The 15,073-nt window shown below is 42.0% G+C and overlaps 1 protein-coding gene across 1 annotated transcript in view; it reads right to left on the minus strand.

The window, feature by feature from the left end:
* Positions 1 to 15,073, minus strand: part of LOC126210156 (uncharacterized protein CG43867) — a 462,670-nt gene that overhangs the window by 146,102 nt on the left and 301,495 nt on the right. Inside the window, exon 6 of the mRNA XM_049939307.1 lies at positions 5,258 to 5,358. Coding sequence (XP_049795264.1) covers positions 5,258 to 5,358 — 101 coding nt within the window. The remainder of the gene's footprint in view (positions 1 to 5,257; positions 5,359 to 15,073) is intronic.

Consider the following 15,073-nt stretch of genomic DNA (forward strand, 5'->3'; position numbering starts at 1 on the left):
AAGCTGCCTACAATATTAGTAGTAAAAGTACCGGTACATCCATTCCACTGTCAGAGGTATCAGAACGGTTTTTGCGTATAACCTTCGACTCATTCATTTCCGGTACAGGGACCGTACCTCAAATTAAAAATTTATCCTTCTCAATCATGCTTGACAGTTTATAACATCATCACGGAATCAACCCCGTACGCAATATTCATTAACTGCAGCCGTAGCATTATCATCACATTTGCCGTAAATAAACACCATATCGGCGTATTCCACTGCCGTAAATTTGAAAAGCATCCCTACTTCATAAATAATGTACAAACTACAACAGTTACTATGTGGTTTCACAAATACATTGTTGTTATTATGGAATGTTCTTACACTGAACAATACAGAAAACTAACTCGTTTCAAGGTTACGAAACGACTGAAACAACAATGAAATAAACATTTCTACATTCTTAATGGAAAGTAAACAAATTTCCTTGCATAATAATCTTTGCTTCTCTGGATGTTCTGTAAAACTACTGCAGATACTCGTCTGGGACATGTTTTATTAGATTCATCAGACCAATAACAACAACATAAATGGAAATCGTGCTTTACTTTAACCTCGTACAGTTTTGCGATGGCTTCATATTAACGAAGTCGCTAAATTTCAGGCAAAATCTTTTATTAGCCGTAACTCCGTCACTAAACATTCTCGGACCTGAGTTTATATGAACTTTTCCCTTTAGTTTTACTTGGAGAATAACATATTAAAATATTTGCGTATCTTCGTGAATCACTCTATACAGTTAGCATCACTACCAAAATCTGATAAGCTTCGCACGAAATTGTGAGAAGCCGAACGTTTGAAGGCTGCAATTCATCGTTGCGACTGGATGGCCACAGTCATAAATATAACAATTCAGAATTGTAGTGCAGCATAACGGTTAACTTATCAACTTAATGTGTTCTTTAAGTTCGAATCTCGTTAAATGCAACTAATTATTTTTTTATTTCTAAATCTTATCGAAAGAATTTGATTGTTATTTTTATTCAGTTACTTGGTTTATATGTAACTTTTTTTATTTCTAATTTTTTGCGGCGTGATTTTCACCATCGTAGTGACTTTTTTATTTGCTCTTATTTCTCTGCCTATCAATCTGCTTGTGTCGCATGCAATCTGTAAGTGCGAACAACGACTGTTCATCGGTTGGTAACGCGGCAGCTCATGTGGCCAGTGTTATGATAATTTCAGATAAACAGTGATACCGATGATGATGATGATGATGATGATGTTTGGTTTGTGAAGCGCTCAACTGCGCGGTCATCAGCGCCCGTACAAAGTCCCAATTTTCACACAGTCCAATTTTTTCACATTCCAATCTAACCACTGTCACGAATGATGATGATGATGAAATGATGAGGACAACACAAACACCCAGTCCCCGGGCAGAGAAAAACCCCCACCCAGCAGCAGTGATAGCGAGAAATTACAGTTTGCTTTTAGAGCTGAAACTGATTTTTTTTTCTGTTTTGAGTTTGCTCATGGAGGTTAGGCCGCTATTACACTCTCAAATTTCTTTGTCCAATATCTTTGTCAAAGATATTTGATGGTGTAATAGGGAACATTGTCAAATGTCGTCCAATATTTGATCAAATCTAGGGCCTCGCTGTAGATTTGATCAGAGAAGTCGCTTGTGTTCCGTTCACCGCAATGTGACATGTTACCACATGGAACGCTAGCATCGCTGCATTCTGTCGTCTGTAGTGTTTTTATAAACATTGCGGGTAAATACAATTGGTGTTTGCCGACAACTACAACATTAATAGAGATGTATGAAGCTGATGAGGCGCTTTACAACGTGAGGCACGCTGAATACAAAAATAGATTACGAAGATTGGAGACCTGAGCTGACCTAACCTAACCTAACCCTCTCCTGTAGCAAGGAATCGGAGTGTTACAATGAGCATGTCTTCTGCAGATGTAGCAGTTCTTAAGTGAATATTGTGCTTTGTGATATGAGGATACACTTCACTGAGCACATACAGAAATGTATGCTCATCCATTCTTAAGTAACTGATGTATGACTTGACGTCCTCCACTATACGCTCACGTAACAAGTTTTGTTGAATTCTTTTATCGTGTCGTCGTAAAACCCACGGCTTCACCCAGGTATGTTTCATTTTTTCCCCCCGCTTCTCTTCCGCATGTGCACACAGTGCAATTGTGGTTCATGCAATTGCTGCGGTTAATAACGAGTTGTTGTCAGCCATCTTGAACTTTGACGAAAAATATGATGACAGTGTAATACCCCTTCTAGCGCTACGTCAAAGATCTTTGTCAAATATATTTGACGGAATATTTGATCACATCTTTGATCCAATTTTTGACAAAGAAATTTGATAGTGTAATACCGGCCTTAGCTTTAATCGCTGTCAACAAAACGATCGTGATTTTAGTTCTGCCGCAGATTGTTGATCGCTGTTTTTTTCGGATACGTTGCATTCCACGAGGCTGTGGTCAGCTTATGACATGAGTTGAAATTCAGGGCTACAAACGCGTCACCCGCTGCAGTTCAGTCGCTGATCATTTAAAATCAGCAGTCTACAGAGCATTTCGCATTTCTGACATAACTTGCGGCGGCCACTTCCAACACTCCCCCGCGTTACATATTAACAGCTTTCGGGAAGTCGCCTGCCGCATCCGTGTGCCACATATAAGCGAGCAGTAGCAGCAGCCGACGTGGCAACACTGTGGTAGCAAGTTACAGACGTCAGTTATCAACTAATTTTAATTGGACTATAGTCAATGCGCCCATGTGTGCAACAGAGAGCACTAGTGCCACCTTACACGTAGGGGGGGGGGGGGGGGGAAGTTACCAACATTTTCGCACATATCCAAATATCTTGGGAATGACTGAGCCCCTGTTACGCAGCACAACCACACAAACTATAAAATAACTTCAGCATAAAAATCGTTGAAACCAAACATACCAGACGCAAGACCATATAACAAGGAGCCCAGAATCAACAACGAAGCAGTCGAACAACTACGGCATTACATCCTTGAAAGGCAATCAGAATCCGACAATATATTGTAATGTCTTAACTCCACCTGACTGTTACGGCTGTATTGGGGGTATAGCTTTAGACTCTGCATGATTTCAGTCTTGCACGTCGACTAGCTGTGTGGCACTGCACAGAGACATTTGGAAGGTTGCGGTCCGTCTCTTCCTGGTATGAAGTGAACGGGCCTTTAAAGTCACTTTCTCAACCGGTCAATTTGAACTATGGCGTCCTGCCTGTTGCAGATATGATTTTACTTCTTGTGTCAGAGCTTAAATGTTTAAAGACAAATGTACACCTGAATGTGTGATTTGACATCATGAAACCGGTCGTGTTGCTGTAAAACTTCATACACTTCTGAAAGGATTTTATTTCAGAAACATGGATTACTTCAGCTACGTTATGCCGTAGTTGTTCGACTGCTTCGTTGTTGATTCTGGGCTCTTTGTTATATGGTCTTGCGTCTGGTATGTTTGGTTTCAACGATTTTATAGTTTGTGTGGTTGTGCTGCGTAACAGGGGCTCAGTCATTCCCAAGATATTTGGATATGTGCGAAAATGTTGGTAACTTCCCCCCCCCCCCCCCCCCCCTACGTGTAAGGTGGCACTAGTGCCCTCTGTTGCACACATGGGCGCATTGACTATAGTCCAATTAAAATTAGTTGATAACTGACGTCTGTAACTTGCTACCACAGTGTTGCCACGTCGGCTGCTGCTACTGCTCGCTTATATGTGGCACACGGATGCGGCAGGCGACTTCCCGAAAGCTGTTAATATGTAACGTGGGGGAGTGTTGGAAGTGGCCGCCGCAAGTTATGTCAGAAATGCGAAATGCACAGCAAAAAACTATTTATGTCCGGAACTGAGTTATGTTAAGACAGGGGTAACACAAGTGTTTTATTTACTCATGTGGATATCGAGGGGAAAGAAAAAAAAATTCACAGAAATAAGCACTGTGTTAAATTAGTGTTAGAATGAATGTGTAGAATATTTTGTTTATAATTCGTATACTATTTTTATACTTTTAAAACCGCACACGTAAATGAAGTCTGGTCTTATGTTGCAGATATGTTTAAATCCTTTTCCTCTATAAGTTTGGGATACATAAGAAACTAGGCAATCAGCAGCTTCTACATAAATATTACAATTATTCATTCTCAACTGATTCGAGCCCACGTGCAACAAAAATAACTCCACAATATAACTACTTCTAGGTTCAAAATTACTCTTTGAAAAGACTGGCACTATATATAAGAACTGTTTACACTAACTGGGCACAACTGCAATGTACTTAAAGGAACAATTATCGAAAATTCTAATGTCAAACCAACATAAAATGCATACAAATTCAAAGTAGGAATACCTTATAGAAACAAAATTCCATAGTATCGTAATTCGTCATACAGTAAGAGAATAGCTATGTGAACGCTGCACAATAGTCACAAATAAAATGGATAAGACGTGTATAAAATCATTTCATGTTGTGTCCTTGTTGACATGTGATAGAAACTTCTGAGGCAATCAATGCAATACATCGTGTTTTCAGGTGCCATAAGATGGCAGCAGTCTTTTACAACGTACGATTATCCCTTTGAAACAAAATGTAACGAAATTTTATATTTTTTAGTCTCATACACGTCGCTTTTCAAATATATACGTAAAAAAATCAGTGTTATGGTCATTACTTTTTTTATAAACGTCATATGTATTTTATACTATTCTCTTACCGTATGGCAATAGACGGTACTATGGAACGTCGTCTCTATAATGTATGTTTACTTTGAATTTGTATGCATTTTATATTGGTTTGACATTAGAATTTTCCGTAATTGGTCCTTCATTTACATCAGAGCTGCAAGCAATTGGTATGAGCAGTCGACGAAATGGATTGCCCTGTATAATTTTTTTCTCTCCCCTATGCAAATGACCAGAAGATGGTGATTTAATTTTGCTGAAACTAGTAATCATAGTATATTTTTATGTGATCTGGGCGAATAAACTAATACACTGAAGAGTCAAAGAAACTACTACACCTGTTTGCATATCTCTGTACTTGAATTAACATGTCTATGCCAGTTTCTTTGGCGCTTCAGTTATAATAGGAAGAGCAACCGTGTTCATACACAAAACTTAATTATGTGACTGCCAATAACAGACAGTGCGGTGTTACTACGTAAGAGTACAGTGGAGAACCGGTTGGCGAGGCGAGCACTTACCGGAGAACTTGGCGGCGGCGCTGGCGGCGGGCTGAGCACGGCGCTCCACCTCGGCGTAAAGCGGCTCCTGGCTGTCCAGCAGGGCGCCGTCCGAGCAGTGCCTGGAACGTGCTCTCCACATCAGTACACTGACACAGGCTACCTGGAGAAGGAGAAACTGGCGACCGGGTGCAGGGAGACACACTACTCGGACCTTCAACGTGCACTTCAAGAACCGAGGGAAGATACACTATTGGCCATTAAAATTGCTACACCACGAAGATGGCGTGCTACAGACGCGAAATTTAACCGACAGGAAGAAGATGCTGTAATATGAAAATGATTAGCTTTTCAGAGCATTCACACAAGGTTGGCGCCGGTGGCGACACCTAGAACGTGCTGACATGAGGAAAGTTTCCAAACGATTTATCATACACAAACAGCAGTTGACCGGTGTTGCCTGGTGAAACGTTGTTGTGATGCCTCGTGTAAGGAGGAGAAATGCGTACCATCACGTTTCCGACTTTGACAGAGGTCGGATTGCAGCCTATCGCGATTGCGGTTTATCTTATCGCGACATTGCTGCTTGCGTTGGTCGAGATCCAATGACTGTTAGCAGAATATGGAATCGGTGGGTTCAGGAGGGTAATACGGAACGCTGTGCTGGATTCCAACGCGATCGTATCACTAGCAGTCGAGATGACAGGCATCTTATCCGCGTGGCTGTAACGGATCGTGTAGCCACGTCTCGATCCCTAAGTCAACAGATGGGGACGTCTGCACAACAACCATCTGCACGAACAGTTCGACGACGTTTGCAGCAGCATGGACTATTAGCTCGAAGACCATGGCTGAGGTTACACTTGGCGCTGCATCACACACAGGAGCGCCTGCGATGGTGAACTCAACGACGAACCTAGGTGCACGAATGGCAAAATTCATTTTTTCGGATGAATCCAAGTTCTGTTTACAGTATCATGATGGTCGCATCCGTATTTAGCGACATCGCGGTGAACGCACATTGGAAGCGGATATTCTTCATTGCCATACTGGTATATCACCTGGCGTGATGGTATGGGGTGCCACTGGATACACGTGTCTGTGACCTCTTGTTCGCATTGACGGCACTTCGAACAGTGGATGTTATATTTCTACCCGTGGCTCTACCCTTCATTCGATCCCAGCGAAACCCTACATTTCAGCAGGATAATGCACGACCGCATGTCGCAGGTCCTGTACGGGCCTTTCTGGATACAGAAAATGTTCGACTGCTGCCCTGGCCAGCACATTCTCCAGATCTCTCAGCAATTGAAAACGTCTGGCCAATGGTGACCGAGCAACTCGCTCGTCATAGTATGCCGGTCACTACTCTTTATGAACTGTGGTATCGTATTGAATATGCATGGGCAGCTGTACCTGTAAACGCCATCCAATCTCTGTTTGACTCAATGGCCTGGCGTATCAAGGCCGTTATTACGGCCAGAGTTGGATGTTCTCGGTACTGATTTTCCAGTATCTATGCACCCAAATTGCGTGAAAATGTAATCACATGTCAGTTCTAGTATAATATATTTGTCCAATGAATACCCGTTATCATCTGCATTTCTTCTTGGTGTAGCAATTTTAATGACCAGTAGTGTAATTAGGCTGTCTGCAACTCGACACTTTCATCTAGTGATTAGCAATCTATATCTCCATACTACTGTTATTCCATCCTGAACTTGCCCCTGTTTAAACTATTAATTACACAGCTTAATTTTTTCCAGTGATAGTTACAATTTTACGGCTTCCCCTCACAAAAGTTAGTACACATATATTGTATTTCTAAATTTCCTAATGTGTACAGCATGGTATGAAATGGTTATTTAGTTTAAAAGCAATGAGTTTACGAGATATCTTAGCTAAAATGCGACTGATTCACAGAATGTTTGACACAAATAAACTAAAATGTTAATGCGAGTACTGGCAGCTCATTAAGCGTAAAAGAAATATCCTGGATGTCCTTGGAATTGCAATCTGAGGGTGGTTATCTAAGTCTGGAAGCATGTCGTTGCTAATCCAAGTTGTTGTTACCATTGTGTGTCACCATCTGTTAGATGATGATTTACGGAAAGTGACACTCATTCAGTGGTAAATATGGATTGGCAGGAAATACTGTTACGTTGTCCTATGAGGTTTCCATCGAGATGGAAACAAATAGTACCCTTCAGTGAGTTGCTTTTTACTTCAGATAAGAAAATTTGTGACTCGATAAAAGTGAAGTTGGATGTTGCTTATGGCGACCCTTTGACCCTTCTCAGTCAATGACAAAAATGAGATATTCTTTCACGGAATTTAAATGTGGTCGGACGTCTGTCTTTTAAGAGGATGGCCCAAGGTGACTGGCAGATATGATTACTAAAGAAATCACTGAAAAAGTCCACACATAATTCTTGCAAATTTTTAACCGAAATTGCCCAAAGTAACGGAGGCCACAGGTATCTCAACGTGAGCGGAAATTAATGTTTCAGATGCTAGGTTGGCGATGAAAAAATTGTGGCTCCAGCGGATGCTGCAATTGCTGGTGTGGTTGTAGACGTTGCTTTTACTTGGCAGCCGTGTTTGGAGCAATTTAAGCATTATTTGAAGGATTTCTTCAATCGAGTTAAGTGTAAATGAGATCTACATTCGTCATTACACCCAAGAAAACGAGCAACACTCAAACACAGGACTGCTTCTGTTGAATCTGCTCCAAAGAAGGTGAAGACAGCTGCATGGCTGGCAAAGTTACAGTTTTTAGGAATATTTCTTAGAACGAAGAAAAAATCACAGGGCAATATTACATCTACATCTACATCCATAATCCGCAAGCCACCTGACGGTGTGTGGCGGAGGGTACCTTCAGTACCTCTATCGGTTCTCCCTTCTATTCCTGTCTCGTATTGTTCGTGGAAAAAAAGATTGTCGGTATGCCTCTGTGTGGGCTGTAATCTCTCTGGTTTTATCTTCATGGTCTCTTCGGAAGTCAAGAGACACGGTCTATCATCTCCGTAACGCTTTCGCGATTACTGAATGATCCTGTAACGAAGCGCGCTGCTCTTCGTTGGATCTTCTCTATCTCTTCTATCAACCCTATCTGGTACGGATCCTACACCGGTGAGCAGTATTCAAGCAGTGGGCGAACAAGTGTACTGTAACCTACTTCCTTTGTTTCCGCACTGCATTTCCTTAGGATTCTTCCAATGAATCTCAGTCTGGCATCTGCTTTACCGACGATTAATTTTATATGCTCATTCCATTTTAAATCACTCCTAATGCGTACTTCCAGATAATTTATGGAATTAACTGCTTCCAGTTGCTCACCTCCTATATTGTAGCTAAATGATAAGGGATCTTTCTTTCTATGTATTCGCAGCACATTACACTTGTCTACATTGAGATTCAATTGCCATTCCCTGCACCATGCGTCAATTCGCTGCAGATCCTCCTGCATTTCAGTACAATTTTCCATTGTTACAACCTCTCGATACACCACAGCATCATCCGCAAAAAGCCTCAGTAAACTTCCCATGTCATCCACAAGGTCATTCATGTATATTGTAAATAGCAACGGTCCTACGACACTCCCCTGCGGCACACCTGAAATAACTTCTACTTTGGAAGACTTCTCTCCATTGAGAATGACATGCTGCGTTCATTTATCTAGGAACTCTTCAATCCAATCACACAATTGGTCTGATAGTCCATATGCTGTTCCTTTGTTCATTAAACGACTATGGGGAACTGTATCAAACGCCTTGCGGAAGTCAAGATAAACGGCATCTACCTGTGAACCCGTGTCTATGGCTCTCTGAGTCTCGTGGACTAATAGCGCGAGCTCGTTTTCACACGATCGTCTTTTTCGAAACCCATGCTGATTCCTACAGAGTAGATTTCTAGCCTCCAGAAAAGTCATTATACTCGAACATAATACGTTTTCCAAAATTCTACAACTGATAGACGTTAGAGATATCGGTCTATGGTTCTGCACATCTGTTCGACGTCCCTTCTTGAAAACGGGGATGACCTGTGCCCTTTTCCAATCCTTTGGAACGCTACGCTCTACTAGAGACTTACGGTACACCGCTGCAAGAAGGGGGGCAAGTTCCTTCGCGTACTCTGTGTAAAATCGAATGATATGTCGGAGTGCTTTGGGAACAATTTCAGGCTATGAGTCATTTGACGAAAGAGGAAGTACTGCCTCATCGCTACAATGGCCGATTACATTCATCTGAAGTTTTGTCACAAGACTCCACAAATTGTATTATGAATACCTTCTGAACTCTTCCATAATCTAGTTCCCACAGATGAACAAATGGTTCCCCGATAAAAAGTTTCACACAAATGGAGAGGTGTGTTTTAGAAAGATTGAAAATACCAGATTTTTAAAGGATTTTTTAAAACAAGTACCATGCTGTTGGCAGAAGCATAAAAATGAGAGTGCCGTACAGTATTAATTTATTTAGTTAACGGGTTTTTGTCTTACTAGGCTACCATCAAACAATAACTGACTATTGTCACCAAAGAGGGTGTATTACTGCTGAACAACTTTGGAAATATATTACAAACAGACGGTGGCAAGCAAAAAAACAAGAGTAAATGACAACTTTAAAAATGGTTCAAACGGCTGTAAGCACTATGGGACTTAACATCTGAGGTCATCAGTCCCCTAACTTAGAACTACTTAAACCTAACTAACCTAAGGGCATCACGCACATCTATGCCCGAGGCAGGATTCGAACTTGCGACCGCAGCAGCAGCGCGGTTCCGGGCTCAAGCGCCTAGAATCGCTCGGCCACAGCGGCCGGTGACAACTTTAACAGTGCAATAACAACACAAATAAAAGTATTAACGTTAATATGTAAATAAATGTGAGCATTACGGCAAAACATTTAAAAAAACAGTGAGTGTGTTGAAGGATGAGATAGAAGAGAAGGAGGACAATCTGAGTAAAATAAAATCGTGCTACCCTGAGTCCCATATGAGATATTTTTCAAAGTTGTTCCCAATACTGTATCCTCTTGTATGGTGGCAGTCAGTTATGGTCTGATGAAGGTCTCTTATGCCAAAAACAGGTTAATTACATAAATTAGTAATGTATAACATCCACTTGCGCTTTTCATTTATATACATTAAGTTGTTCTAACAAGTACTAAAAAATAAGTTGTTTACGATGTTTATATGCCAATTCTGAGAGAATAAAAAACTGGACCTTCATTTCTAACATGTATACTTAGTGAAACACGCTCATATGGCCACTGTCTCCCTCGATGCACAATATTTGACTAAAAACTCTGCATTCAGGTTCGGAGAACAACATGTTGCCTGTCAACCACCGAGTCTACTCTTTTTGGTGTCAGTATGTGGAGCTGTTTCTTGAAATGCATTTATTTGCAGCAGAAAGGGTGCCTCAAAACACTGTAATCATATGGTTGACAAGCGTCTTCATTGCTTGGAGCAACTGTAGAACAGTGTAGCCACATTAGCGCACACGCCGGAGTTTTGATTTAGGAAGATCGAAGTAGAGAATTCGATTCCTCGTGTAGTCATATTGGATTTTTAATTACTGATTTGAGTCTTAGATTTTATACAGAACTCAATCTGGTTTCGTACCGAACATACACAATCACGTAAAGAATTAAAAAGCATTGATTTTCGTAGCCGTTGTCGATAATGTCTAAAGTTCTTGGATTTTGCTGCACCACAATTCTTGCTAGATTTAAAAAAAAGTACGGTCACCTAAAGCTGCCTGCTGTAGTGACAGTCTACTCGCAGTCAACCAGTTTGATTCAAACGACCAACTTCATGTCACAGAATGACCTCATATCAGGTTAGAGGAAGGTTCCTTGGCATCAAATACATAATTGATCAATGCTGAGGAACCTTCATTTAACCTTATGTGATGCCAATCAGGACGTGAAGGTGGTCACTTGGTCGAAATCGTTTTCTATCTGTGTGTGACGGATAATCTCAGGCACTACTGTAATAATTTTGATGTGGTTTTCACTAATAGACAGACTGATTCACAGAAAGGTCTGTGAATGTAATTTATAAATGCAGGGTGAGTCAAAAAGGACTACGTAATTATATAGAAATGTATTCAGGGAGCTTATAGAATCGATAGGTGTGTCGTTCTGTAGCGAACAACCTCAAGTTTCACATGAAGGTATCAAGTGTCATTTTGGTTAGATGTGACTACCATTTGTCATGCGGCAGACATCCCACCGGGAATGAATTTCTTCCCAGCAACAGAACGGGCATACCTTGTGGACCACCAGCGTCGATTCGATTTTTCAGGTCGGATGAATTGTTTGGCAGGGGAGGAACATACACACGGCCTTTTATGAAACCCCAGAGACAGAAATACAGTGCTGACAAGCCTGGGGAACGATGTGGCCATGCGATTGGTCATTCATGGCCACTCCACCGACTTGGGAAGCGAAAGAAACCTCAACTTCCATGAGGAAATGACGTGGTGCACCGTCTTGGTGGTAGTGAACCATCCCATCTCGGTTAGCTCCATCTGTCTGTGTTGCAGAGTTCGTTTCATGAAACCAAAACACACAGCGAGCGCGCTCCGCACCAATGAAAGTTACTATTTTCACTGTGCACTAAGCTGGCGCTCATGGTGGCGGAATCGGGTACTATTGCACTATGTGAATCAAACTTGATGTTGCCGGCCGGTGTGACCATGCGGTTCTAGGCGCTTCAGTCTGGAACTGCGTGACCGCTACGGTCGCAGGTTCGAATCCTGCCTCGGGCATGGATATGTGTGATGTCCTTAGGTTAGTTAGGTTAAGGTAGTTCTAAGTTCTAGGGGACTGATGACCACAGATGTTAAGTCCCATAGTGATCAGAGCCAAACTTGATGTTGTTTCCGATGTGTCGCTCATACCGACACATTGATGAGAGTTTACGAAATTTATTGACCAAGGATAGAAACGCCTGCTTTGACAGCGATAACAAAATCGCAGTTACAGTGTCTCATGGGTATGAAGACTTGACAGTATGGCGATTCCAGAGTAACACAAGTAGGATCTTCATAGGCAAATACACCTGTATGGAAAATATTCTAAGTCCGATGAAGCTGCCTTGAATAACACCAGCATAGGAACAGAGCAGTCACTCTACCCAGGGTACAGCTAATTTCACCAAGGAAATCAACGATTAATGTTGAATATAGAGGCGTCGGTGGCTATGATGGGCTTCCAGAGCGTCCTAAAACGATTGGAGGGTGGGGGTGAATAGCAGCCGCCCGGAGGCTAGGAGGGACTCTCGATGCTGGTGGAAGAACTGACATGTGCCTTTTTTTATTATTGTAATGTCATTCTCCTGCCCCATGTGCAGGGGAGGGCTGGCAGCGGCACAATCCACCGTTCTTCAGCCAAACGGTTGTACAACATACATGAAAGGGGGATGCTAAAAAAAAAAAGAGGTGATAAAGGGGGGACAACAAAACACAGCAAATGGAGATGATGGGGGTTAAAATATACACCAATGCGGTGTCATGCACAGGGGGAGACAGTTAAAAAGTCGACATAAAGTTAAAAGAACATAGCTGGCAATTAGTCGCAAATCGCAAGAGTCAAACACAAGGAAAAAGTCGGCCTGCGCTGCTCTGGCGTCGACCTTTATAGCGGCTGGCAGCGGAATACTCGCGGCCCTGTTTTATGGTTACGTGTGTGGCGGACGCGAGTAGGTCCCTTGGAAGTGGCGGCCTCTGCTAACTCTTGAAGCGTCGCCTGGTGTCCGCTCGTTACTGCGACAGGGCGAGTTTGCGACGCTAAGGCGTGCAGGGGCCGTGTAGGCTGCACGCATGCCAGAGGTGCCCGAATGGTTGCCGATCGCTTTTGCGAAGCTCTCTGGTATAGCAGTCTGCTACGAAATGACATACCTACCATTATTTAAGTTATCTGAATAAACTTATGTATCACTCCAAAGCAGTTGTAAACTCCTTTTTGACACCCCCTGTATTTCGTGCAAATTGGCTAAACTATGATGTTTATCGATTAAGTCCTGCCTCCTGAGACCTCTCCCAGCACGTGCTGCTCAAATCGTTTAATTTGTACTCGAATTTGGAGTCCATATTTCGTTACCTGATGTTCTCTGAATTTTAATCGTAGCTCTACGCAGTGGCCAGTAAACAAAAGTACCGATACGCCGGAGGAGACGTCTAGCTACACATACTTACTGCTACCCGCCTGAAGCCTGGCCGCTAGTAGATACTGACACAAAAATGCGAGTACAACGGTTGTTACTATTCCATTTTTAAGGACATATTTTCGTTTGAGCACTCACTGTTTTCTCTTACCATCATTATCATCAGTTTTCTGCTATATTTGCAGGTCCTTTGCCTCTCCATTTTCTGCGATCCATTGCTTCCTTCTTAAGGCTGCTGTATGTTGTACCGTCCATCATGTCATCCAGTATCTGGAATCTCTTCCTTCCTCGCTTCCTTTTCCCTTCTACATAACCTTCTAAAGCTGTTTTTACCAGTCCGTCATTCTTTCTTAATAAATGCCCATTCCAATTTCTTTTCAGTCCGTCATTCTTTCTTAATAAATGCCCAACCAATTTCTTTCTCTTCTTTTTATTACATGTAGTAACTGTCTTTTCTCTGCCACTCTTCTCCGTTCCTCTTCATTGTTTACTCTGTCCATCCAACGTATTCTTTCCATCCTCCGCCACGTCCGCATCTCAAAAGCCTCGAGTCTTTGTCTTTCTTCCTCAAAGTCCATGTTTCAGCGCCATATAGAGGAACACCCCATACAAGACATTTTATGAGTCTCTTCCTGAGTTCTCTGTCCAGAACGTTGCAGAAAATTCTCCTTTTCTTATAAAATCTCTCTTTTGCCATTGCTATCCTTGTTTTAATATTTGTGGCGCACTTCCAGTTGGTGTCTATCCTGCTTCCAAGATACTTAAAATTTTGTACCTGTTCTAGTATTTCTTCGTCTAGCATAATTTTTATTTCATGTTCTCATAGTGCCAATACTTTTGTTTTTTTGTGTTAATTTTCGCCGTCCGGTGTGGCCGTGCGGTTCTAGGCGCTTCAGTCTGGAACCGAGTGACCGCTACGGTCGCAGGTTCGAATCCTGCCTCGAGCATGGATGTGTGTGATGTCCTTAGGTTAGTTAGGTTTAAGTAGTTCTAAGTTCTAGGGGACTGATGACCACAGATGTTAAGTCCCACAGTGCTCAGAGCCATTTGAACCATTTGTTAATTTTCATTCCATAATTTTTTCCGTTAGCTTCAATGGTGTCCACCAAATCCTGTAATTCTTTTTCCCCTGTGGCTAGAAGGACCATGCCATCAGCAAACCTCAAACAGCCTACTCTTCTTCCTACAACTTCTACTCCTTTGTCATTTACTGAGCATTGGCCCACCATATTTTCCAAGCAGTTGTTGAAAAGAGTAAGTAATAGACAGCATCCTTGTCTTACACCTTTTTCTAGTCCGATCCAGTTTGTACTTTCTCCTCCCACTTTAACTGAGGCTTTTTGATTAAGATATAATGAGTTTACAAGTCTTCTGGTTTTCCAGTCCACTCTCTTTTCCCTCATTATAGTCGCCAGCTTGTCCCAAACCACATTGTCAAATGCCTTTTCTAGATCGATAGAGCGCATATATAGGTCTCTTCCTTTTTCAATAAACCCTTCTCCCAAGATTCATAGGAGGCCTATTGCATCTCTGGTGCCCGTATTCCGTCTAAAGCTAAACTGCTCCTCGCCAAGATTCCTCCATTACTTTTTCAAGTCTTTTATTAATTATTCTTAACATCACTTTGGCTGCATATGAAATGAGGCTGATTGTCCTGTG

The sequence above is a fragment of the Schistocerca nitens genome, chromosome 10 (assembly GCF_023898315.1).
Source record: "Schistocerca nitens isolate TAMUIC-IGC-003100 chromosome 10, iqSchNite1.1, whole genome shotgun sequence".
Classification (NCBI taxonomy): Eukaryota; Metazoa; Arthropoda; class Insecta; order Orthoptera; family Acrididae; genus Schistocerca; species Schistocerca nitens.